The sequence below is a fragment of the Ammospiza nelsoni genome, chromosome 17 (assembly GCF_027579445.1).
Source record: "Ammospiza nelsoni isolate bAmmNel1 chromosome 17, bAmmNel1.pri, whole genome shotgun sequence".
In the NCBI taxonomy this organism is placed as follows: domain Eukaryota; kingdom Metazoa; phylum Chordata; class Aves; order Passeriformes; family Passerellidae; genus Ammospiza; species Ammospiza nelsoni.
In genome coordinates this window covers 1451209-1475595 of record NC_080649.1, presented here as the reverse complement: position 1 = coordinate 1475595, position 24387 = coordinate 1451209, and the positions used below count along the sequence as shown (strand labels likewise).

General features: G+C 55.7%; 3 protein-coding genes across 10 annotated transcripts; 1 reads left to right on the top strand and 2 right to left on the bottom strand.

Annotated features, from left to right (window-relative positions):
- Positions 1-308: 308 nt before the first annotated feature.
- CIAO3 (cytosolic iron-sulfur assembly component 3) lies at positions 309-10865 on the top strand. Of its 3 annotated transcripts, none has more exons than XM_059484130.1 (11): positions 309-456; positions 2125-2220; positions 3232-3375; positions 3888-4020; positions 4630-4764; positions 5030-5148; positions 6289-6418; positions 6650-6722; positions 7146-7280; positions 8266-8423; positions 9101-10865. In XM_059484130.1, exons 1-11 carry the CDS (start codon positions 391-393, stop codon positions 9337-9339), a joined length of 1428 nt encoding a protein of 475 aa, XP_059340113.1. In that variant the 5' UTR covers positions 309-390; the 3' UTR covers positions 9340-10865. The 3 variants fall into 3 exon arrangements, with proteins under 3 accessions (XP_059340113.1, XP_059340115.1, XP_059340114.1); XM_059484132.1 differs by lacking the exon at positions 309-456 and adding an exon at positions 683-961; XM_059484131.1 differs by lacking the exon at positions 309-456 and adding an exon at positions 683-1422.
- LOC132080819 (hydroxyacylglutathione hydrolase-like protein) lies at positions 10130-14817 on the bottom strand. Of its 2 annotated transcripts, none has more exons than XM_059484133.1 (8): positions 14600-14817; positions 13859-13923; positions 13626-13743; positions 13054-13162; positions 12810-12913; positions 12513-12614; positions 12358-12437; positions 10130-11895 (listed from the first exon to the last, which is right to left on the bottom strand). In XM_059484133.1, the coding sequence occupies exons 1-8, from the start codon at positions 14702-14704 to the stop codon at positions 11730-11732; spliced, it is 849 nt and encodes a 282-aa protein (XP_059340116.1). In that variant the 5' UTR covers positions 14705-14817; the 3' UTR covers positions 10130-11729. The 2 variants fall into 2 exon arrangements, with proteins under 2 accessions (XP_059340116.1, XP_059340117.1); XM_059484134.1 differs by having other exon boundaries at positions 12358-12434.
- A 918-nt stretch (positions 14818-15735) lies between these two features.
- Positions 15736-24384, bottom strand: HAGH (hydroxyacylglutathione hydrolase). 5 transcript variants are annotated; one of them, XM_059484496.1, is made up of 10 exons: positions 24312-24344; positions 22767-22792; positions 21381-21562; positions 20755-20819; positions 19884-20001; positions 18771-18879; positions 17904-18007; positions 17412-17513; positions 17085-17164; positions 15736-16757 (listed from the first exon to the last, which is right to left on the bottom strand). In XM_059484496.1, the coding sequence occupies exons 3-10, from the start codon at positions 21483-21485 to the stop codon at positions 16658-16660; spliced, it is 783 nt and encodes a 260-aa protein (XP_059340479.1). In that variant the 5' UTR covers positions 21486-21562; positions 22767-22792; positions 24312-24344; the 3' UTR covers positions 15736-16657. The 5 variants fall into 5 exon arrangements, with proteins under 5 accessions (XP_059340479.1, XP_059340478.1, XP_059340476.1 ...); XM_059484495.1 differs by lacking the exon at positions 22767-22792 and having other exon boundaries at positions 24312-24384; XM_059484493.1 differs by lacking the exon at positions 22767-22792 and having other exon boundaries at positions 24211-24364.
- Positions 24385-24387: the final 3 nt, after the last annotated feature.

Genomic DNA, 24387 nt, shown 5'->3' with positions numbered 1-24387 from the left:
GTGCTGTAGTCCCGTGTCACGACACGCGGATCGCTTTCCGGCGGTGCTGTAGTCCCGTGTCACGACACGCAGTTCGCTTTCCGGCGGTGCTGTAGTCCCGTGTCACGACACGCAGTTCGCTTTCCGGCGGTGCTGTAGTCCCGTGTCACGACACACTGCTCGCTTTCCGGCGGTGCTGTAGTCCCGTGTCACGACACACGGCTCCCTTTCTGGCGGTGCTGTAGTCCCGTGTCACGACACACTGTTCGCTTTCCGGCAGTGCTGTAGTCCCGTGTCACGACACGCGGCTCGCTTTCCGGCGGTGCTGTAGTCCCGTGTCACGACACGCGGCTCCCTTTCCGGCGGTGTTGTAGTCCGGTTGCACAACACACGGCTCGCTCGGCGGCAGCCATGGCGGCGCGCTTCAGCGGGGTGCTGCAGCTGACGGATCTGGACGATTTCATCGCCCCCTCGCAGGTGACAGCGCCGGGGAGGGGCCCTGAGGGGAGGCGGCGGTGCCGCCTCAGCCTCTGCCCCTCGGTGTCACCGCACGGGACCGTGCCCGGCCGTAAAACCCCTCCCGCTGCTGGGGGGGAAACGAGGGCTGGGAGCTGATCCTGCCACAGGGACGGGACAGGGCTCGGGGACACCGCGGGGACACTGCGGGGACACTGTGGGTCACCATGGGGACACCGCGGGGACACCGCGGGGACACTGCGGGGACATTATGGGACACCACAGGGTCACTGTGGGGTCACTGTTGGACACTGTGGGGTCACACCCGAGATGTCAGTCCTGGATTTGGATCCAGATTCATACCCAGGATTTCTGTCCTGGATTCATATCCAGGATTCACACCCAGGATTTATATCCAGAATTCATACCCAGGATTCGTATCCAGATTTCTGTCCCGTATTTCTGAGAAGCACAGCAGAAGAGCCGAGCTGGGACTGTGGGCAGGGCAATAGCGAAGCCCAAAATGGTGAATTCTCCCTGGGTTTGGGTTTGTAAGGGAATTCCTCAGGAAATCACCAGCCCTGCCTTTGCTCTGAGTGCAGGATCTGAGTGCAGGGTTCCTGCCGGGGGATCCATTTAGGGGAGCCTCAGAGTGCTCAGAGGAGCAGCAGGACACGGAGCCAGGGGGACTGAGCACCAAAATCAGGATGAAATCAGGATAAAATCCAGAATCCCCCTGGGACTCGTGCCGGGACAGCAGGGCAGGGTGGCACGGAGCCCCTTCTGTCCCCAGAGCCAGCTGGGCTGGGCACTGGCACCTCCCTGCAGCTCAGCTGGGACCTGTCCTGGATGTTGGAGAGGAGGAGGAAGAGGAGGAAGAGGAGGAAGGGGCTGTTCCTGCCACAGCTGCAGAGCCAGAGCTGAGCTCAGGAGCAGCAGAGCCGGGCTGGGATGATGCTGGAGAATTGTTCCTCCTGCTCCCAGGGGGTGAGAGCCTCTGCCTGCCACCCCTCTGCAGGGCTGGGAGAAACTGGGAAATTCCAGCCTGGACTGGGGGCAGGATCCAGAGCTGCTCTTTGATCCCTTGAGTTCTTTATTTTTTATTCAATCCCCTAGAGTTATTTTTTATTTAATCCCCAATATTTTTTATTAAATCCCCATGATCCCTATTGAATCTCCTATATTTATTTTTTATTTAATCCCCAATATTTTTTATTAAATCCCCTGGATTTATTTTTTATTGAATCTCCTATATTTATTTTTTATTTAATCCCCAATATTTATTCTTTATTCAATCCCCTATATTTATTCTTTATTCAATGTCCTATATTTATTCTTTATTAAATCCCCAATATTTATTTTTTATCAATCCGCAATACTTATTTTTTATTCAATGCCCTATATTTATTTTTTATCCAATCATCTATATTGATTTTTTTATTAAAACCCCAATATTTTTATCCAATTCCCTAATATTTATTTTTTATTTGATCCCCTATATTGATTTTTATCCAATCCCCATATTTATTTTTTATTCAATCCCCTATATTGATTTTTATCCAATTCCCTATATTGATTTTTTATCAATCCCCAATATTTATTTTTTAATTAAATTCCCAATATTTTTTTTTTAATCAATCCCCTCTTCCTTGCTCAGCTCCTCACCTCCAGGCTCTGCTGCTCTTTCAGGAATGCATCAAGCCTGTCAAGGTGGACAAAAAGCCTGGAAAAGCAGCAGCCAAGATCAGGATTGAAGCTGATGGAAGCTATTTCCAGGTCAATCAGGTATGTGGGGTCTTTGTTCACTGTAAAAACCCAGAAAAATCAGTGTATTTTAAATATTTTAATTATCTACATCCATTTAATGCCACAAAGAGATGCTGTCAGCATTCCTGGTTTTTTTTCTTTTTAATTTATAATAAATAATTCAAATTTTGTGCCACTTCTATGCTCTGAAACGCTGGCATTAATTACTGATTATTAATATAAGGGCAGATAAGCTAAGATTCTATTAAACTTTATCAGCATTTTAATTTATAACTTCTTTTCAAAGCAGTCACTTTATACTCAGTAATTCCAATTTATGCCAGTTTTTTATACTCTGAAACACTGCTATTAATTGGTGATGATTTTCATTAGAGAGCAGATAAAATGAAAAGTTTATTTATTTTATCAATATTTAAGGATTGGCAGTTCCAGGTTGGTTGTGACAATGTCCTTGTGCTCACTCAGAGATTTAATCGAGATATTTTTAATAAATCGTGCTGGATTTTAAAAAAATAATATTTCAAATTATTTCTTTAAAAGCTTGAAGAATTCAGGCTGAGTTTTTCCTGTTTTCACCAAAAAAAGTTGGCACAGCTCAGTTAACCAGGCTGGGAATCCCTCTGGGAATGGAACTTGGAACTTTAGGCAGATTTTGGTTTTAAAAAAGGAGGGCACAGCACTTCCTGAGGAGCCTGTTCCTTATTTTAAAATGTTAATAGTGCCTCATTTCCTGGTCTATTCCTGGCTATGATTGGAGGAGAATCTCTTGGGAAAATCAAATTATTCAGGGCAGGTAGAAGGGAAATATTCCCTTCCAGTGTGTGGGATGAAATCTCCTTTGCTGTGCCAAATAATCCCATTAAAAGCAGCCAAATTCTGGTGGCTTTGTCATCATCTCATTAAAAATAAAGATTTAAAAATCAAAATAACAACACCTTCATTATTTGTAACAAAGTGGGGAAACAGCTCCTTTAATTCTGGGCTCAGAACTGAGCCTGCTTTGGGATTTTTGGTGGTTTTTTTTTGTAGGATGGGGAAGCCCAGAAGCTGGAGAAGGCCAAAATCACCCTGAATGATTGCCTGGCCTGCAGTGGCTGCATCACCTCGGCTGAGAGTGTCCTGGTGAGCCAGCAGAGCCACGGGGAGCTCTGCAAGGTGCTGGCCCAAAACAAGGTGGGTTCCCCTCATCCTGCAGGAAAAGGGGAAAAATCCACAGGAAAAGGGGGAAAAATCCACAGGAAAAGGGGGAAAAATCCACAGGAAAAGGGGGAAAATCCACAGGAAAAGAGGGAAAAATCCACAGGAAAAGAGGGAAAAATCCACAGGAAAAGGGGGAAAATCCACAGGAAAAGAGGGAAAAATCCACAGGAAAAGAGGGAAAAATCCACAGGAAAAGGGGGAAAAATCCACAGGAAAAGGGGAAAAATCCACAGGAAAAGGGGGAAAAATCCACAGGGAAAGGGAATTCCTGAGCCCTCAGGGATTCCACTCCTCTCATGGGGTTTATTCTCATTTTTAAAGTTGTGAGGGTGAGCCTGGGGAGCTCTGTGGTGCTGCCAGCTCTGCCTGTGCCACACTTTGGGGTTTATTCTCATTTTTCAAGGGTTTGGTGTAAATTCCTGCCATGGGGTGAGCCCTGTGGTGCTGCCAGCTCTGCCACTTTGGGGCTGTTTGGTGTTTTCCAGGCTGCTGCTGCCCACGAGCAGAAGCTGGTGGTGGTTTCTGTGTCCCCCCAGTCCAGAGCCTCCCTGGCTGCAAGGTGCAAACTGGGTTTGCTGGAGACAGCCCAGAAGCTGACCACCTTCCTCAAGGGCCTAGGCAAGTGTGGGGTTTGCTGCTCTCTGGGCTGAGCTCAGGTTAAAGGGATTTAACCCCCACAGGGATTCCAGACTGTCCAAAACTTCAGTCACACAGTGAGCTTGGAGGGAGGGGAGGAAAGCTTGGGAAAAGCTTGGGAAAAGGAGGGGAAGGGATTTTTTGTAAGGGCAGGACAAAGGAAGGGATTTAAACTGCCAGAGGGCAGGGACAGGTGGGATTTTGGGAAGGAATTCCTGGCTGGGAGGGTGGGCAGGCCCTGGCACAGATTCCCAGAGAAGCTGGGGCTGCTCCTGGATCCCTGGCAGTGCCCAGGGCCAGGCTGGAGCGCCCTGGGGTAGTGGGAGATGTCTCTGGCTGAGCTTTGAGGTCCTTTCCAACCCAAACCATTCCATCAGTCCATAAAACCTGTAAAGAACCACTGGAAACAATTTAACATTTTACATTTCCACCTCTCCTGTCACCTTTCCTCCTTTCCCCTGCTGAAAAACATCCCCTGCCAACTGCAGAGCCCTGTACCTGTGCCTGAGCCTGCCCCTGGTTGAAATGGGAGGATTTTTGCTGTGTTTTGCTGTGTCCTGAGGGTTCTAACCCAGCTGCTGTCCTGCCCAGGTGTGCACCACGTGTTTGACACAACCTTCTCCAGGAACTTCAGCCTCCTGGAGAGCCAGCAGGAGTTTGTGAGGCGCTTCCAGAGACAAGCAGAGGACAAAAAGGCCCTGCCCATGCTGGCCTCTGCCTGCCCAGGTATGCCTGCAGTTCCAGCTGCAATCCCAAACCCAGCAGCTGCTCAGAAAGCTGCAGATGGATGTTCTGACCTGCAGGATGATTCTCATCACAGCACAGGTTTAGGTGCTAAAGCAGTGGAGAGACACCTTAAAATCAGTCCGGGCTGACACTTGCTTTGCTTTTTGTGCTGACAATGGCACCAAACCTGGGTTTGGGGAGGATGGGCAGAGTGAAGGCCTGATTCTTGTTTTTGTAATTAATTTTTGGGTGATGTTCCTTGCAGGCTGGATCTGCTATGCAGAGAAAACCCATGGCAGCTTCATCATCCCCCACATCAGCACTACCAAATCCCCCCAGCAGGTCATGGGCTCCCTGGTCAAGGGCTACTTTGCAGAGCAGCAGGTACAGCTCTAAAAATGCTCTTCTTACTCAGAAACTCCTCCAATTCAACCCTTCAGGCTGATTATTTATAAATTTGCTGTAATACATACTTAAGGGTCAGTATTGTCTTGCAGAAGGCAGAAATCTTCCTCACTTCTGTCTTACTAATGAGTAGTAATTAGGGTAGAACACTAAGCATGGGCTAATTAAATGAAACCTGAATTATTTGGGAGAGCTGAGGAACTTTTATTTTTATTATTTTCAGTGTCTTTGTGCCACTGTTGTTTAAAGTTGGTGAATAATTTCAAATAAGTGACCCAAGCCAAGGCTGCAGTGGGGGCTTAGGTGCAGATCCAAAGGTGATCCCTCATTCCCAGCCTCATGTTCTGCTGCTCTCCTCAGCCTGGAACCTCTGGAATCTTCCCAGGGGGGAGTGGAGATCCCCACAGCCAGCAAGGGGCTGGGATTTCTCCTGGGGGTTGCTGCTTGTGACACTTGCACAGGGCAGCTGCAGATTTGGGACAAAATTTGGCAATTTCTGGGAATATTTGGCACAAGAGACTGAAACAGGAGCCCTGGGTCAGTGACCTGATTGCTCAGCCTGTGTTTATTGCTTGGATGATCCTGAGGTTTTGTGAGATTCCAGATCAAGCCCTGAGGGGCTGGGAGGGAGTTTATTCCCTAATGCCTTCATTAGGGATTATTGGCTTCTCTGCCTGACCTTGGATCATTGCACCAGAGCGAGGGAAACTTCCAGGAGCTGAAGGAGAGATGGAAAGGGATTATTCCTCCCTGGGAGGGTGGGGAGGGGCTGGGATGGGATTCCCAGAGCAGCTGTGCCTGCCCCTGGATCCCTGGAATGCCCAAGGCTGGATGGGGATTGGAGCACCCTGGGACAGTGGGAGGTGTTGGAGTTTAAGGTCCTTCCCACCCCAAACCATTCCAGGGTTCCATGAAACCTCTGAAGCTCCATAACTGCTGTCACTGCCTGCAGCTGAAATGGAAATAATTTCATTTACTCATAAGCATATAAATACACAAATACTCATAGTAGGGCCATTTCAGGGGCACAGTAGCATTATTTCCCCCACTCCTTGCCCCTGGAATGCTCTCCCTGGGGCCAGGGGGATTTGGGCTGCCCCAGCCTTGTCTCCCTTGCAGCACCTGCCCCCTGACAGGATCTACCACGTCACTGTCATGCCCTGCTATGACAAAAAGCTGGAGGCCTCCAGGCCAGACTTCTTCAACCAGGAATTCCAGACCAGGGATGTGGATTGTGTCATCACCACAGGTAAGAGAGCCACAGGAGATTCCCAATTCCAGCAAATTCTGGGAGCCTTGCAGTGTTCCCTGGCTTCACTAACCCTTTGTCTCTGACAGAGGTTGGATATTGATCTAGATTTACATTTAACAGTGCAAATCATGCCCTGGTAAAATGCAGGGGCAGTTTAGGGACTGCTCTGTGGGGTTTGTTTGCCTGTATCCCAAAAATAAGAACTCTTTGTGCCTGGTTCTGCTCTAGGAGAAGTGCTGAAGCTGCTGGAGCAAGAAGGAGTGTCCCTGTCAGATGTAGATCCTTCTCCCCTGGACACCATGTAAGAGCAAAATCCCATTTCAGTCCTGTTCCTTTTCCTCCAGGATTTAGGGAGTTCAGAATTCCCCTTTTCCTTGTTCTCTTTCTTCCAGGATTTAGGGATTCCAGAATTCCCTTTGCTATGTGTGCCCCCAAGCCCTGAGGGCTCTGTGTGTGCCCTGAGGGTGCTGTGTGTGCCCCCCAGGCCCTGAGGGTGCTGTGTGTGCCCCCCAAGCCCTGAGGGTTGTTCTGTGTGTGCCCTGAGGGTGCTGTGTGTGCCCCCCAAGTCCTGAGGGTTGTTCTGTGTGTGCCCCCCAAGCCCTGAGGGCTCTGCGTGTGCCCTGAGGGTGCTGTGTGTGCCCCCCAAGCCCTGAGGGTGCTGTGTGTGCCCCCCAAGCCCTGAGGGTGCTGTGTGTGCTCTGAGGGTTCTCTCTGTGCCCCCCAGGCTCGGCAGGGCTGCAGAGGAGCTGAGCTCTCACCGCGGTGGGGGCTCAGGAGGGTTCCTGGAGCACATCTTCATCCACGCTGCCCGCGAGCTCTTCGGCATCCACGGCGCCTCCATCCACTACAGACCCCTCAAGTAAGGAGCTGCAATCCCACTGGAAACTCTGGGTTTCTCAAGAATTCTCTCCCTGTTGATATGCTGAACTTTCGGGGGTTTTTCGCAATGTTAAAGTTCACGTCCGGGCTGAGATTGGCTGTTCCATCCTCCAGCTGCCCAGCAATAATTAGCCAATATTAAATAAATCAGCCAATATTAAATAAATCAGCCAATCCAGGGAGAATTCCAGCCCCTTCCTCATCCACACCCTGAAGTTTGGCCTGGTGGATTTTCCCACTGATAATTTTTAGAATAATTATAAAATTTTAGAGTAATTGAAAAGGCAGAGCAGAGATTCCTCACCTTGGATCAGGCCAATCAGGGAGATTTGTCACTGATTATTGATCCCAAAGAACCTTGTGGGAGGGTTTTGGGGCTCTGTTTAACTGGAGTGAGACGCAAAATTAATCACTGAGTTTGGGCATTGAGGTTCATCCACCTGAGATTCCTTCTGCCTTCCCAGCTCTAATTTAATGTATCCTTTAGAATTAATTATATCCCTAATGAGCAGTTTTTATGTTTAGGATTCCCTGGTTTAAGAAGCAGAAAAAGCAGTCTCAAAAACTTGATAAAAATCAAATTACTTACTTTTTTATCAGGACCAGGTATTCCCACTAACCTTAGAAATCTGGAATCCTCAGTCAGGGTTTGTTCCCGTGTTTTATGGTCCAGCAGAAGTCAAAAATCCCCAACTGCTGTTGGCTGAAGGAACTCAGGTCTGTCAGGGAGGGGCTCCCTGTGCTGAGCTTTTCAGGCTTTATCCAGCACAGGTGTCCTCCTGCAAACTCTGCTCAGGTGGCTCCAGGAAGGTTCTGGAAGGAATTCCTTCCTGTTTTCCTTGGATGGCTCAGAACCGGGACAGCTTTTCAGTGAGACTCACAAAGAATTTGGGTTTTGCTCTTTGAAGCTTAAAATAGATTTTAATAGATTTGGAGAAGCCACTTGCTGTGCTCTGCTCCCTCAGGAACAAGGACTTCCAGGAGGTGACCCTGGAGAGGGATGGGCAGGTCCTGCTGCACTTTGCCCTGGCCTATGGCTTCAGGAACATCCAGAACCTGGTGCAGAAGCTCAAGAGAGGGAAGTGCCCCTATCACTACGTGGAGGTCATGGCCTGTCCCTCAGGTGAGGCTGCTCCAAATCCTGGGGGAGCTCCAGGGCATTCCAGACAGGAGAAAAGGGAGATTCCTCACCCCCTTGGGCTGTGGCAGCCACACCATCACCTACCTCTGAGCCAGAAATTCCTCAGGATTTAAAGAATTGCAGCTGAATTCCATCACACAACATTTGCATCATTCATTAATTAATTGCTTTTAAGGAGGATTTCCTGAGCTCTGGTACCTGAGGGGATTTTCCCCCTGAAATTGCCCAAACCTGGCATCACACTGACAGAAAATGCTGCTGTGGCTGGTGGAGGAATATTCAATATTTGATTCCATTTTCCCTGTGCTGCTGCTGGCTCCCTTGGGAGAGGGGCAGCCCTGAGGTTCCCTTGGAGCTGCTCCTTCCCAAGGATCCCCCAGAACTCATCCCAGACACTTTTCCCTTTCCTGCAAGGCTGGGCTCACTGGGCTGGGCTCAGGCTCCCTCCTGGGGGCAGCAGATAGGAGATAAGAGATAAGAGCTGGCAGAGCCCCAGCTGGAGGCAGCCCACATCTCCCTGCTGCTGGCAGATAACTGGGAGGGCACCTCCGTCCCTGGGCTGTTTCCATCCCTGCAGCTGTTTGACCTGGAATTTCTGAGGATGTTTTCCCAGCTAAAGTTATTGAAGTTATTAATCTATTTTGTGTTTTTCCCCCCAGGCTGTCTGAATGGAGGAGGGCAGATCAAACTGGAGGGGGAATCCAGCAAGGAGGAGCTGCAGCAGGTGGAGAGGCTGTATGAATCCCTGAGGGCTGAGGTGCCAGAGCAGAACCAGGCAGTGAGGGAGCTCTATGAGCACTGGCTGGGGGGCTGGGGCTCACACAGGGCCCTGCAGGTGCTGCACACCCAGTACCACGCTGTGGAGAGAGCCAGCTCTGCCCTCAGCATCAAATGGTGAGAGCCTCGGTGCCTTCTGACCTCCACTGCTGATCCTCCAGGGACTCTGGGCAGCCCCTGCCTCTGGGGAAGGGCCTGGCACTGCTCATTCACCCCAAATCTGCCTCTGGGGAAGGGCCTGGCACTGCTCAATCCTCCAGTTGGAGAGTGAAGGGATGGGAATAAACCCCAAATGTGAGGTGAGGGCAATAAACCCCAAATCTGGCAGGGACACAGCAGGAGAGGCAGGAACACCTGCCAGGCTGATGGGACAGCCCCAGAGCTGAGAGTTCAAGGATTCGGAGCCCAGCTCCAGGCTGAGCTTTGTGCCACAGCCCAGTGTTCCTGCCCAGGCCCTGCTGGGCTGTCACAGCACCCAGATCTGGGCCTGCCCCTGCTGGAACAGCCCATTGGAAATGCTCTCCTGAGCCTGGAGCTCTCCCTCTCACTGGGTCTGTGGCCCCAGAGAGGGGATCCAAGGCCTGGGATCATCCCTGGGGCTGCAGAGGGACTGGAGGGAATGCTGGACAAAACCCTGTGATTCCTTTTCCTTAAATTATAATAATTTATACCAAGGGCAGCTCCTTCTCTGTGTTTTCTTCCTGAACACTCAGCAGGGAGTGACAGAAGTGTCACCCTTACCCACCCTCAGCAGCCACTTCCTGAGGGATAAAATCCCTAAATCCAGACAGAACAGGCACTTACAGCTGGATAACATCCTGAAATTACCACAGAAAAACTCCTGACCTTGGGGCTGGCAGGAACCAGAGCCCCCTCTGCACTTGGTTCCAATGAATCCACAGAGCAAACGGTGAATTTTCATGTTTTTAATTAAAAGCTTTCCATTTTTCAGCTGTTGCTGATCATTCCTGACCTCACAGTGTTCTAAGGCATCAACCCCCCTCTCCTTCCTGAGGAGCAAATTGGTGCTTCCAGAGAATTCCCTTTGCCATGCAGGGGCTCCAGGCTGGGCTCAGCACATCAGCCCAGAAATGCACAAAATCCAGAGAGGCTGAATTGGCTGGGAATGAAACCCCCAGGGCTCTGCCCTTGGGTTCCCACGTCACCAACACACACAGGGGTGACAGGGCCACCCTGGGCTCCCCGTTTGGCACCAGAACAGCTGGAATTGGTCCCCGTTTGGGCTGTGGAATTGAATTTGTCCCAGGCTCAGGGCTGGGTCACACCCACAGGGACATCCCTGCACCCAGGAGAAATAAAATCCCAAATGGGACATCCAAAATCCAGCATTTCATGGGAACTGAGGAATGCAGGCCATGGTACCATTTTGCAGCTGGATAAATCTTTTCCCTTTCATGCAAAGGAAATACAAACTATAACTTAGTAAAAGGGAAAACAAACAAATAAACAAAAAACCAACCCAACTAGGTTTGTAGCACAGGAAAAAGGCCCAAACCAGACTCCAGTGGCAACAAAGAAATTCACAGTCCACACATGAAAATCCCTGAAATAACTCTGCCCCAGTGCTGGGAGCTGCCATCAAACACTCATTTTCTTCACAAAAATAAAAAAAAAGGAATGACTTCAGTGGTGTGAAGTGGCTCCCCACAGCTGCAAATAAAACTCTGCTCCTTTCTCAGGCAAAAATAAATAAAGCACAGCCCTGGATTTGCACAAAGGGAGGGCTGGGGAGGCCTGGGAGCCCCAGCTGCTCCCTGGCTCTTGGCAAGGCAATGTCCATGGGGTTGGCACCGAGTGTTTCCCAGGTTTTATCTTGGAAAAAGCAAAAAGCAGAAAGGGATGCATGGCAGCACTTTGTTCTGGGCTGCCTGAACTCTGTCCCACCTTGGGAAATCCTCCTGGGGCTGACCCTGCTCCACATGGACACCCCACAGGGACCAAGGGCTCCCCAAGGCAGCCATGGCCACAGATCCCTGTGGGACCTGCTGGAAAATTGGGAAAATGGGGGGGAAACCCACCCAAACCCTGCTGTGATGGATTTGTCAGCACAGGGCTGGAGCTGGGTGGGTTCTGGTGGCACCAGTGCCACCAGTCATGTCCCAGCGTCCCATGGGGGGGATCCAAGTGTCCATCAGCCAGGACACTGGGCCAGGAGGGCTCCAGGAGTCCCAAAGCCCTGGGCTGGGATGCAGGGCAGGCAGGGGCTCCATGGGGCACAGCACCACCGTCCTGAGCATCCCTGGCTCCTTCCACGACTGTCCCCTGCTCCAAGCCACGTCCTGACCCTCCGCCAGCCCCCCAAGGGGGTCCCACAGCCTGGGATCCCCCCAAAGGGATCCAGGAGCACAGGAACCCCAGGAGCCAGGGGGGAGCAGAGCGGAGCAGAGCAGCCTCACACAAGCAGCCTAAAGACAAAATGCAGCCCCAAAACCCAGCTGGGAGCCAGCCTGAGCTGTGCCCAGCCAGGGGGAGCCCTGGCACCTCGGGGTGTCACTTCTTCTCCAGGAAGGGCCCAAAGAGCCCCCAGTCAAAGGCCAGCATGGCCTGGGGGTTGGGCCTCTCCTTGGGCTTCTTGAAGGTGTCCCTGTGGGAGCGCAGAGCCCTGAGCACCTCCACGGGCTCTGTCCTGCCCGTGAACCTCTGCACGGCCTCCTCCCTGCAAGGGACAGCCCTGTCAGCCTGGGGACAGCCCTGGGGACACAGCCCTGGGCTCCTCCCTGCAAGGGACAGCCCTGTCAGCCTGGGGACAGCCCTGGGGACACAGGGGACACAGCCCTGGGGACTCCTCCCTGCAAGGGACAGCCCTGGGGACACAGGGGACACAGCCCTGGGGACTCCTCCCTGCAAGGGACAGCCCTGTCAGCCTGGAGACAGCCCTGGGCTGGGATGGGCACTGGGGCACTGCCACCCTGTGCTGGCATGGACAGTGGGCACACGGTGGCTCTGGGGTGACACCAGGCAGCCTCCTCTGGCCCCGGGCTGGAATTTCCCAGCAGGGTTTTGGGAGCAGGGATGGTTCAGGAGGGTTTGGGAACAGGGATGGTGCAAGAGGGGAAGGGGAGCAGGGGTGGTTCAGGAGGGTTTGGGAGCAGTTTCGGGAGGAGCCCGCAGCGCTTACGTGACCCGCAGGAAGGGGTTGTACAGGAACTCCTCCTGCAGCGTGGAGGGCACCGTGGGCAGGTCCTCGTCATCCCTCTGCTGCCAGGGGACAGAGATGTCCAAATCCCGCTGCCAGGCCACCCCCTGGCACCCCTGGCACATCCCATCACTTACCTTGGCCCACGCCAGCTTCTCCTTCACCACCTCATTCTCTGGCTCCACCTTCAAGGCGAATTTGAGGTTTCTGACGGTGCATTCGTGGCCACAGAAAACTTTCTGTAGGAGGCAGCGGGCATCAGACCTGCTCCCAGGGCAGGTCCCAGCCTGGGATCCCTGCCCCAAATCCAGAATCCCTCCCCTGAGCCCCAGATGCCTGCCCTGAGCCCAGGATCCCTGTCCCAGCCCCAGATCCCTGCCCTGAGCCCCCTCCCGGCCCCAGGAGCCCCCAGGCAGGGAGGGGAGGGCTCTCACCGTGTCCTTGGGCAGGGTGCCCAGGATCTGGGTGAGGTTGGTGTACATCTGCTCCGCTGTGCCCTCGAAGAACTGCCCGCAGCCCCCCACGAACAGGGTGTCACCTGTGGGACAGGGGTGGGCACCAAGGGACACCAGGAATGGGGGTGCCAGGGTCACCCCAGCAGTGCTGAGTGTGCGGCACACAGGGACAGGCGGCACACAGGGAGTGTGTCCCCAAAAGCAATGGGGGGCACGTGGGTACCTGAGAAAAGAGCTGGAGCATCCGGGGAATCGTCCTCCCACATGAAGTAGCACATGTGGCCCGAGGTGTGGCACGGCGTGAAGAGACACCTCACCCTGATGGTCCCAAACTGGGGGGACAGAGGGTCAGGATCCTCCTGAGGGGGACAAACAGACCCCCCCAGACCTCCCCACGCCTGCCTGGGGCCCAGCAGGTCACAGATCTGAAGGGGCTTTGGGTGGGTCCAGCTGTGTCTGCCCTGATGGCATTTGGGATCTAGGAGAGGGTGGGAGCCTCCAGCACAACCCCAAATAGGCTGGGGTTGGGATGAGCTTCCTGGAATCTGTGGGGCCACATCTGCACCCACCCCAGGACACCAAGAGCTGAGCACGGCCCAGCAGCACCAACCCCACTGGGGACAGTGTGACCATCCCAATGCATTCCCCACTGGGGACAGTGTGACCATCCCAATGCATTCCCCACTGGGGACAGTGTGACCACCCCACTCCGCTCCCCACTCCCCCCCATGGGGACACCCCACCACCCCATGCAGCAGCAGGAGCCGTGTGTGTCCCCAGCCCTGCAGCCCTCACCGAGAGCTCCTGGCCGTGGCTGACCCTGTGTGTGAGGGCCCCGATGCGCTCGTCAGCCCCGAACACCTGCAGGCCTGGCAGCAGCTGGGCCAGCTCCTCATTGCCCCTGGCGTGGTCCCTGGGGCACAGCAGGGACTGGGATTGGGAATGGGACTGGGAACGGGCACCGTCCCCGTGGGGACACGGCCGCCATCCCCGTGGGGACATGGCCACCCCGAGCGGGTCACACCTACCAGTGGTGGTGGGTGGTGAGGATGGCCTTGAGCACCACGTCCTCCTTCCTGATGATCTCCAGCAGCTGAAAGGGAGCAGAGCAGCGGTGAGAGGGCACGGGAGGTGACACACACCCACACAGTGACCTGTCCCCTGTGCCACCAGGCAGGGCAAACCTCCAAAAGCACCCGCTGAGGGTGAGACACAAAGATGTGACCCTGCCTGGAGCAGGGGGATGGCACCACGGCCTTGGGGGCAGTTTTGGCCGGTGCTTTCTTAGGGAAGGCACAGAGGAGGGCACGGTGCCACCGGCACGGCAGGGACACGGCGGCCGTGCCACCCACCCTGGCACAGGCCACTGCCAGCCCCGCTCGGTGCCAGGAGGCTCCGGTGCCAGCTCAACACGCAGGGCCAGGAGCAGCTCCGGCTCCGGGAGGAAGGAAATGCCCGAGTCAGCCCCGAACGCCGAAAAGCCGCGACAGGGAGGGCTGGGGACAGCGGGACAGCGACACGGGGGGCACAGCGGGCCGGGAAAGGGGGTGCCCATGGGGTCACCGTGCACAGGGCTGGCTTTGGGGAGATCCCGCTGGATGTGGGGGCCGCGGCTCGGGCTGGGGGCGGCTCGGGGACCCGCAGGGACAGGGCAGGGCAGGGCAGGGCAGGGGTCCCAGCACAGCCGGGGCATGGGGGGCTCTGTCCTGCCCGGGGATGTCCCACGGATACCCCGCCATGGAGCCACCGCCACCCCCGGACCCGCTCACCCGCTTGGGGACCGCGGCGTCCACGGCCAGGGCGTGCCGGGTGCTCTCCTCGATCACCAGGTACATGTAGTTGTCCTCCAGCACGGAGATCACCTTCACCTTCATGGCCCCGGGAGGCTGCGGGACCCCGGCGCGTCCCCAGCGCCACCCGCGGGGCGGTGCCGCGTGTGCGGGGCGGGACACGCAGCGTGGGGCGGGCACAGCCCGGCCATGGGGACAGGGGGGACACGGGGACAGCCCCAGTGCCAGCCTGGGCGCATCGTGGCACCCCCGGCATGGAGGAAGGAGGGGAGCCCTCAGCTCTGTCCCCAAAATCAGCCCCTGCCTGTCCCCAGGGCCAGCGGGGACAGGGGGAGGGATGGGGGGCTGGCACTGGAGGGACACACCAGCGGGGACAGAAGGTGCGGAGCGGTGCCGGACACTGGAACTGCTGCAGGGGGGTCCCGCAGGGTCTCTGCCCCAGGGACAGGGTCCCACCCCGAGTGCAGGAAGCCCCAAAGGCTCAGGAAACAGAGCTGAGCTTCCCCAGGGCTGGCCATGGCTCCCACGTGGAATTATTGAGGCTGGAAAAGTCCCCCGAGACAGAGCCCAACCATTCCCCCCAAAAACCAGTGTCCCATGTCCCCAAGTGCCACATCCACAGGGCTGTTAATCCCCTCAGGGATGGGGACCCCTGCCCTGGGCAGCTGTGCCAGGGCTGGGCAGCCCCTCCAGGAAGGAATTTTCCCAAAATCCCACCCTGAGCTGCCCTGGCCCAGCCTGGGGCCGTTCCCTGTGCTCCTGTCCCTGTTCCCTGGAGCAGAGCCCAACCCTCCAGGCTGAGCCCCTTCCCAGCTCCCCCAGGAATTCTCCAGCCCTTCCCAGCCCCGTTCCCTTCCCTGGCCATGCTCCAGCCCCTTCATGTCCCTCTTGTCCTGAGGGGCCCAAATGCCCCTCCTGAGGAAGGACTGGCACTCACAGGCAGCAGAACCAGGGCTGAACCCTCTCTGTGTTCCCTTCACAAAAATGCAGCTGCCACTGAAGCCCCTGGGGTCCCCACAGTGCCACCCACTGACCCCAGGATTAGGCAGAATGACACTCCCAGCTGGTTGACTTCAATCTCTAGTGCAAACCCAAGAAATTCAGGAATCTGTGAGTTAACAACCTCTGCTTCCAGCTGTTCTTTATTTCCCCTCTGCCCAGCCCTCAGGACAGTCACACTCAGGTGTGGCAGCACGGCTCTAGGTAACACTTTTCTCTCTGAATCACAGAAAATTCAGCATTTTAAAGCAAATGGAGACCTGGTGCCACCCCCCATCCCTGCTCACCTGGGGACAGGTAACAACTGCTCAGCTGCCTGTGACTGCCAGGCCTGCTGCAGGGCTGTCACCACCCTCAGGGGGACAGGCACCCACCAGGAGTGGCTGCTCCTGCATTCTGAGGCACCAGCCAGAGCCTGGCACAGCTCACACACAGGGGACAGCAGGGAGCAGCTTCATGCAACAGCTTGGGGCTCAAAGGGTGCAAGCAGAGCATGCCTGGGGACAACAGAGCAGCGGGATGGCCCCAGAGCCACCCCCAGAGCCAGGGCAGCCCGTGGGGCTCCCAGGGGACACCCTGAAGCAGCACTGGCACGGCAGGTCTGTCTCTGGAGGACACCCAGAATGTTGAAGTAGCAGCATGGAGGAAACATTGAGATCTTCAGCTCCTGTGTTTGGTCTCTGCTTCACACAAAGACATCTCAGTCCCACCTTGTGCATCCACAGCAAGGACAGGAGCTGCTTCCTGAACCCCCAGGCTTGATCCTGCCCAGCCTGGGGTCTCACACCAACACTTGCACAATGATCTGCAGGTGACACGTGACAGCTTGAGAGAGCAAGAGGAGGATAAATATTCTTCATCATAATATAAATATGCTGTAGAACATCTCAACAAGGGCAAAGTGCTTTTTTTTTTTCTGAATTAAAACAAAACAAAAAACCTAAAGAAAACTTCAACCATGACAGAAGATTTGACTCCTAAAACATCTGAAAGGTCTAAGTGACACCTGAAGTGACATTAAAGTGATGCAGGCAGGGCTCAGTCCCTGGGCACTCTGAAGTTGTCCTTCTCTTTCCTGATGGCGCCCATGACCCGCACAGGGTCGCTGTCCCCAACGTGCTCCTGGACTGACTTCTCCCTGCCAGGAGGGAAGAGCAGGGTCAGGGTGGGATCCTGCAGGCACCAGGTCAGGGCTCAGGGCTGCACTTCAGCACCAAACACTGGCCTTTGGCACAGCTCCCAGCCTGGCCTGCAGGCTCAGGAGGAAACGGCACCTCTGTGCCCCAGCAGGATGAGGGAAGCTGCTAGATGAAGGAACAGACACACCAAAGGCTGTTCTGCCTCCTGGGTCAGGGAATGAGGCTCAGCACAACTCCCAAATGCAGGAACCCTCTGCCAGGACAGCCAGTGGGAGCCCTGGAGGCTCCCGGGCAGGAATGTGGGAGGCACTGGGACGGTTCCCTACCTCACTCTCATGAAAGGGTTGTAGGTGAACTCCTCAGCGATGGTGGAGGGGATGGTGGGCTCTCCACTGTCGTACTGGGCCTGCAAAGAGGGACACAGGGCTGCTCCACCAGGAATTCTGGGGAGCAGGGAGGGTCCTGGACACAACAGGAGTTTCCAGGCAGGGAACTTCTCCCCCAGACAGCAAACTGTGGGCACAGGCAAACCCTGCTCCCCTGGAACAGAGCATCCTGGCTCTTAACTCCCTCTGTTTTCCCAGCCCTGTCTCCTCTCCTGCAGCTCCTGAGCAAGGCTCTGTGTGCAGGGAAGGAGGAGCAGCTCAGCTCACCTTGGCCCAGGCCAGCTTCTCCTGGATGTTGGGGTTCCTGGGCTCCACGTGCCGAGCAAACTTGAGGTTGTTGATGGTGTACTCGTGGCCACAGTAAACCCTCTGGAAGAGAAGGGACAGTGACACAGTGACACTGGGCACTGCAATGGCACTGCCAGGTGCCAGCAGCACAGCAGGAACAGCACACTCCACCCAACACCCCCAAATGGAGTCAGGCACACGTGCCAGGACTCAGCAGGCAGGACAAGCTGCCAGCTGAACAGATGAGAGCCCCATGTCCCAGCCCAGCAGCCTTGAACCACCAGCCCCTGCTCCTTCCCCACACAGCACAAACACATTTGGGGCAGGCCAACCCTCCCCAGGGCCCTGCAGCACCACAGGACTCCTGTAAGCATCCATTCCAGTCTCTGTGCCCAGCAGCACCCTCAGGGTGTTCCTCTGCCCTGGGTGCTGCTCTGGGCTGCTCACTCACACAAAAGCAGAGGTTTGTACCGTTCTGGGGTCCAGGCTGCCCAGAATCTCAATCAGTGCCCTGTACATCTCCTCTGGGGTGCCCTCGAAGAACTTCCCGCAGCCAGCCACGAACAGGGTGTCACCTGCAGGGGTGACAATGGCATCAGGCCACAGCAGGCTGCCCACACCAGCCTGAGCCCCAGCACAGCAGCTGAGCACGGGCACGGCCACAGCAGCACTGCTGGCACACGTGGGAGCCTCACCAGGCACCTCCTGCCAGCACCTCCGAGCTGTGGGCAGCCCCTGTCCCCTGCTGTCCTTTCTATAGGGGACAAGGAACACTTTGCTGTGAAACTGAACAAAGATGAGTCACCTCTATTTTCTGCCCAGTGCTCCCTAAAATCTTAAGGCTCTTTCTCTTCCATGCAGGAGCTTCTGGAGAACACAGGGATGAAGCAGAGCCCCAGGGAAGGGGAATCCTTCTCCCCAAAGCAGGATCCAGGCCCCAAACCAGCAGTGGAGCACAAGCCCTCCCTGACTCCCCTACTCTCTCCTCTCTCTGCTGTCAGACCTGAGCACAGATATATGGAAAAGCAACAGGGTTTGGGATCAGCCAACAGGATTTGGGATCAGTTTGGCCTCAAACAGGAAACCAACAGCTCTTTTGTCCAGGAAAAAAAAAAAAATGCTGGATGTCGGACTCATGCAGGGCTCGCTGCTGATGCTGCCTGCAGGGTGTGCAGCCCTGGCTCACAAATCCACAGGGGCTTCCCCAGCTCCACCTGCTTGGAAAGGGGAGCAGGGTGTGGATATCCTGGCAGGAAGGGAGGGAGGGATGCACATCCAGAGGCACCCAGGCAGAGGGGGAGCTTCTGTTTTTTGCAAGGGAACCTCCCAACTCCTCACCTGTAAAAACTGCAGGTGGCTCGGAGCTATTTGGCTTAGTCACATAATAACAGATGTGGCCCGAGGTGTGACACGGCGTACTGAGGCATTTCACACTCAGAGATCCCACCTGGGAAGAAGGCAGAACACTAAAGCTGAAGCTGCAATGGCATGGTTAGAGAAGAATTGCTACTCTCAGTGCTCTAATGGCCCTAAATGTGCCCCAGGCTGGCAGGAAGCAGCAGCTCTCTCCTGGGAGAGCCCGGGGGGGAAGGGAGGGCTGGCACGGAGCTGTTTCCTCAAGCAGGTGTCCTGACAAAGGGAACTGCCACATCCTTTCATGTCCATGCACTCAAAGCCTGGCTGGCAGCAGGAGCCAACAGAGAATCCTAAACAAAGCTGATGGAGCGTGGAAAAAACCCCAAACAGAAATGGAGCTGAAGGGGAGAAGTGGATGAGGAAAAGGCAAGGATTCAACACAGCCTCATGTGCCCCCCTTCCTGTGCTCCCTCCTGTGCTGTGCCCCTCCTGGGGTGCACCCCAGGCCCTTCATGCCTGCCTGCACCTGTCCCAGCAGCGCTGTCACCTGTCCCAGCTCCCTGGCAGCAGGGGACAACCAGGCTGGCACTGCTGTGCTCAGCCCATCTCCCAGCTGGCATCCCACAGGAACAGCTGGATCTGTTCTCCTGGATCTCACTGTGCTCCTGGCAAAGCACTGTCCCTGCCCTGTCACACTGACCCTGCTCTGTCACACTGTCCCTGCCTTGTCACACCGACCCTGTCACACTGACCCTGTCCTGTCACACAGCCCCAGCCCAGTGTGACAGGACAGTCACACTGTCCCATCCCACAATCCCTGCCCTGTCACACTGTCACACTGCCCCTGTCACACTGCCCCTGTCACACTGCCCCTGCCCTGTCCCCCAGCTGCACAGGGACACCCAGCACGTCCCAGGTGTCCCAGAGCTGTCCTCACACAAGGCAGAGGCGTTGCCGTCCCAGGGCTGGAAAATGGTGAAAGCTGCATTTCAGATACCCCCATGTGCTGAAAGGCACCAGAGGTGCCCAGCCCAGGTGGGACAGAGCTGTGCCACAAGGAGGGGACACCCAGAGCCCCGCAGTGCCTCCCTTTACCTTGAGAGATGTCAGGTGGGACACTCTGTGGGTCAGGGCCCCCACCCTGCTGTCCCCTCCATACACGTACAGCCCAGGCTCCATCTTCACCAGCTTCTCATTGCCTCCTGCATGGTCCCTGCAAGGGGAAAAAGGGGTTTAGGGAGGGATGAGCACAGGTTTGTGGTCACTGGGAGGGCAGTGGTGAGCTCCGGGTGATCATTTCTGATCCAGCCTCTCCCAGGATCATCGCTCCTCACAGCCAAGGACAGGCACAACAACAGGAGTGGAGATCATTTCTGCAGTAACTGGGGCACTCAGAGGGGGAATCAACCCCTGACAGGTCCATCCCAGGTGGGAAACAGCAGCTTAGGGGCTCCCAGTAACCTCTGCAGTACCTGGGGCAGGGAATGGGAAAATGGGCACTCCAGCACCCCACAAAACACCAGGGAGCAGGCACAGAGCCAGCCCAGAGCCCAGCACTGCTGTGCTGCTGCTTTGTCAGCTCAGGGCTGCTTGTTTCACTCTCCAGCCACAGGGGTGGCTCCACTCTGACCCACGCACAGGTTACTACACAAAACCTTCATGTTAGACCCTGGCAGAGCCAATTGGTACCTGTGTGATCCTCCCACAGTGCTGACTGCAGGACGCCTCACGGGCCTGTCCTGGCACCTCAGCACAAATTTGCTCCCTCCCACACCCACAGCTGCCTCCACACCCTGCACTGCACTGGCTGCCTGCGAAAATCACCATTTCAAAGGTGAAAGGCACTGACACACAGCTCAGAGCAAGGCCAAAGGATGAGCTCTGGTCCTTCTGCCTCAGCTGCTGCTCAGAGATCACCCTGGATCCTGGCTGTGTGTGTGTGAGGGACCAGGGACAGGGTGGTTACCAGTGGTGGTGGGTGGTCAGGACAGTGGTCAGCCTCACTCCATGCTTCTTGACTGCATCCAAAACCTGCAGGAGGGACACAGGAGGAGAGTCACACCATGGGATGAGCTGGCAGCACCCCTGGTGGCACCTGGGCACAAGGAGAGAGAGCCACAGCAGCCCTGCAGCAGCTCATCCCACACGGGCTGGAGGGAGAGGACAGCACACGAGCCCTGACCCAGCCCCAAGTGCCATTTCCCTTTTCTGCCCTACATCAAATTAAGGCTAAAATCCCAAAACAGGTCAATAATTCCGGGATGGAGTGAGGGACACAGCAATCCCTGAAATGAGTGAGGGACACAGCAGTCCCTGGGGTGAGTGGGGGACACAGCAATCCCTGAAATGAGTGAGGGACACAGCAGTCCCTGGGGTGAGTGGGGGACACAGCAATCCCTGAAATGAGGGACACAGCAGTCCCTGGGGTGAGTGGGGGACACAGCAATCCCTGAAATGAGGGACACAGCAGTCCCTGGGGTGTCCCCAGGCTCTCCCTGTGCCCAGCCAGCCCTTCCAGCCTTTCCTCCACACCTGAGGCAGCCTGGGGCTCGTTCCCTCCTGCAAGGCCACCCCAGAGCAGGGGGGTGTTACCTTCTGGGGCTGCACGGGGTCCACGATGGCAGCCTCCCTGGTGTCCTGGTCGATGAGCAGGTACATGTAGTTGTCAGTGAGGGCGGGCAGGATTTCCACCTTCATGTTGGCCTGGCTCACTGCCTTGGGCTCCCTCAGCTCGTGCTCGGTGTGCAGGAATCCAGCTCGCAGCTGTGCTGCACCTGGGCACCAAAAACAGCCAGAGCTCAGCCCTGGGAGGGGACAGGAGGGACAGGGCATGGCAGGGGCCCCAGCTCACAGCACAGCCCAACCTGCCCCCTTCAGACATGAGGGGAGAGGCCACCATGGGACAAAACTCTGGAGCTCTGGGTGCTCCAGAGCTGCCCCAAGAAGGACAGGACACTTTGCTTTCCATGCAGGGACAACTCTGCACTTGCACCAGAGAGGAGATTTCAAGGGGCAGGAGAGCAGAATGGAGCTGGGCAAAGGTCAGCCTGGGACAGTGATTTTGCAGAAAAGGCACAAAGGACACGTCAGAGCCAAAAAACCAAAAGGAAGAAGGGCAAAAAAAAAAAAAAAAAAAAGGGAAATACGGAAATACATTGCTCTGACAGAAATATCCAGTTTGTATTTCTGGGGGAAAGGTCATCCTGCAGTGCACATGGACAGCAAACAGGCTCTCCGAGGGAGGAAGGGTTACCTGGCCAGGTAACACAGGGCCCTTGCTCATGCCTGCCCTGATGCAACACCAGAGCCTCCATGTTTGCTTTGGGTTCAATGTTTAATCAGATCCAAGAAGCAAACTCCAGATGCAAATAGCCTGGGCTCCACTGCTCAGTGCACAGGCTCTTAAAGAAATAACCAACCCTGAGAGGTGTTACCACAGGAACTGAAGGAAGGGAAGCAAAGACAGCCAGGCCTGGCATTGCTGGGGCGCTGCAGCTCAGAGCTGAGCTCAAACACTCGCAGGGAAAGAGGTGCCAGTCCCTGCAGGTCAGGAACTGCTGGCTGAGCACCCACGAGGTGTTTGCACAACCCAGAGGTGCCTGTGCTGGCTCAGACCCATTTTATTCTGCACCACTGACTCTCCCAGAGGCTCCTGACTTTCCTGCTTGGCCACCTCCCTCCGTGCCACAGGGAGGGTCCCTGTGCTGGCGCTCACCCTGTCCCACTGTCCCAGCCTGCCCACCCCTGATAAGAGCCCCACAGTCCTGCAGATCTGCTCCTGCTGCCAGGCACAGGGAGCTGTCAGGGCCCTCTGGCACAACCATCCTGCCCAGAGCTTCTTGCTCTTCCACCTCCACCATCCCTGCTCGTGAGGGATGGGGAACACTGAAATTAAACACAGTGCTCCAAAAGCAAACCCAAAGCACAACACAACAGGCATGCACTGAGTATTTACAGGATTGGGAGAAGCATCCCTACCTGCAGTGCTCCTCTGGAGAAGACTCCTTTCAAAAAAAAAGAACACAAAAAAGCCCTTACTAGTCTTTGATGAGGGGAAAAAAATGCCCCAAAACAACTGCTCGCCAACAGGGAGAACTTTTGGATCTGTCAGTCACAAGAGTTATCTATACTGGGTGTTTGTTTGCACACCAGACACCAACTAGGAAAAAAATACAACCAAACAAAAGGAAACAACCCAACCTTAACTTCAACTCAAACTTCAAACGCTTCTTTCCTATGAACCATCTCTAACCTCGGCCGGGATCCCACAGCCTCTTTGCATGTGTAATTTGCAATTCCTACCAAACAAACAAACAAGCTGCACCACATAAGGAAATGTTTCCAAACATGTAATTTCAACAAAGGAACGAGAAAACATCCACCAAGAATGAAACTCGTGCTTTGTGAGTTGCCATGTGCGGCTCAGGAGTAGAGCAGGGAGCTCCTCATGCTCCGCTCAGACCTGTCCAGCCCAGAGGAGCTCCCTGGCCATGCTCAGATCTTGTCACACACACAGCTCTGCCCCAGAATTCATGAATGCCCAGTGATTCATTCTCGCTCAGCTTTGTCTGGAGCAGAGGAATGGGACAGCAGCTCTGAATCACCCACCTGGGCTTGTGGAATGATCATGGGCACAGCTGGAGCAGCCCAGGGGAAAGGTTTTGCAGCTGGAGGTGTTAATGTCAGCAGGCAGGTTCCCTCAGAACCCAGCTGATTCCTGCACTTCCTCCAGAACGTTTGGGGTTACTCTATTACATAAAAGAGTGGAAAATTCCCGTTCCAAGCAGGGCTGTCACTCAGAAATGACTGCACGCCCAGCTGCTGTGCTGCCTCACAAGAACCACGCTCACTCTTTACACTCTGCGAGGATTTTTGGGATACCCAGCGAGTTTGTGGCTCCAGGACATGCGTCTGAAGCCAGGGCAGCTCCCAGGCCCGGCAGGGGAAGGTGCAGAGCTCACCCTGGGAGCTCGGGACCTGTCACAGGCTCGGTCTGGCACTGCCACGCTGCAGCTCTCGGCAGCGTCCCTGCCACAGAACCCCGGCGATTCTCGCCCATCACAGCCACGTCTCAAAACCCCAGCGATGCAAAACCACCTGAGGAGATTCCCAGAGAGCCCAGGAGAGGCGTTGAGGATTTAGGCCCGAAATGCAACCGCAAGCTCGGACCGTTTGGGGTCGGTTCCATCACCGGTACAAGCTGTCACCCGCCGAACGCAGCCCGGCCCCCCATCCTCCTCATCCTCCTCCTCCCTGAGCACTGACCGCCGGCCCGGGGCTCCGCAGGGCCTCCGCGATGGGCTCGGCACGGCACGGCACGGCACAGCCCAGAGCTGCCGGCCTGCTCGGGCGGTGAGTCAGCCCCGGGGCCCGGCACGCCCGCGGCCGCGAGGCACGGCCCGAGAGCAACCGCCGCACGTACCGGCTCGGAGAACGGCCCCGAGGACGGCCCCGGCTGCCAGGGCGGTGCCGAGCCCCCGCCAGCCCCCGCGGAGCATCGTGCACCCCGCCCGGCCCGGTTACCTTGGCTGTCCGCCCCAGGAGGCGGCGGCAGCGCCGGCACGGCCCGGCCCGGCCCGGCCCGGCGTGCGGGGGGCGG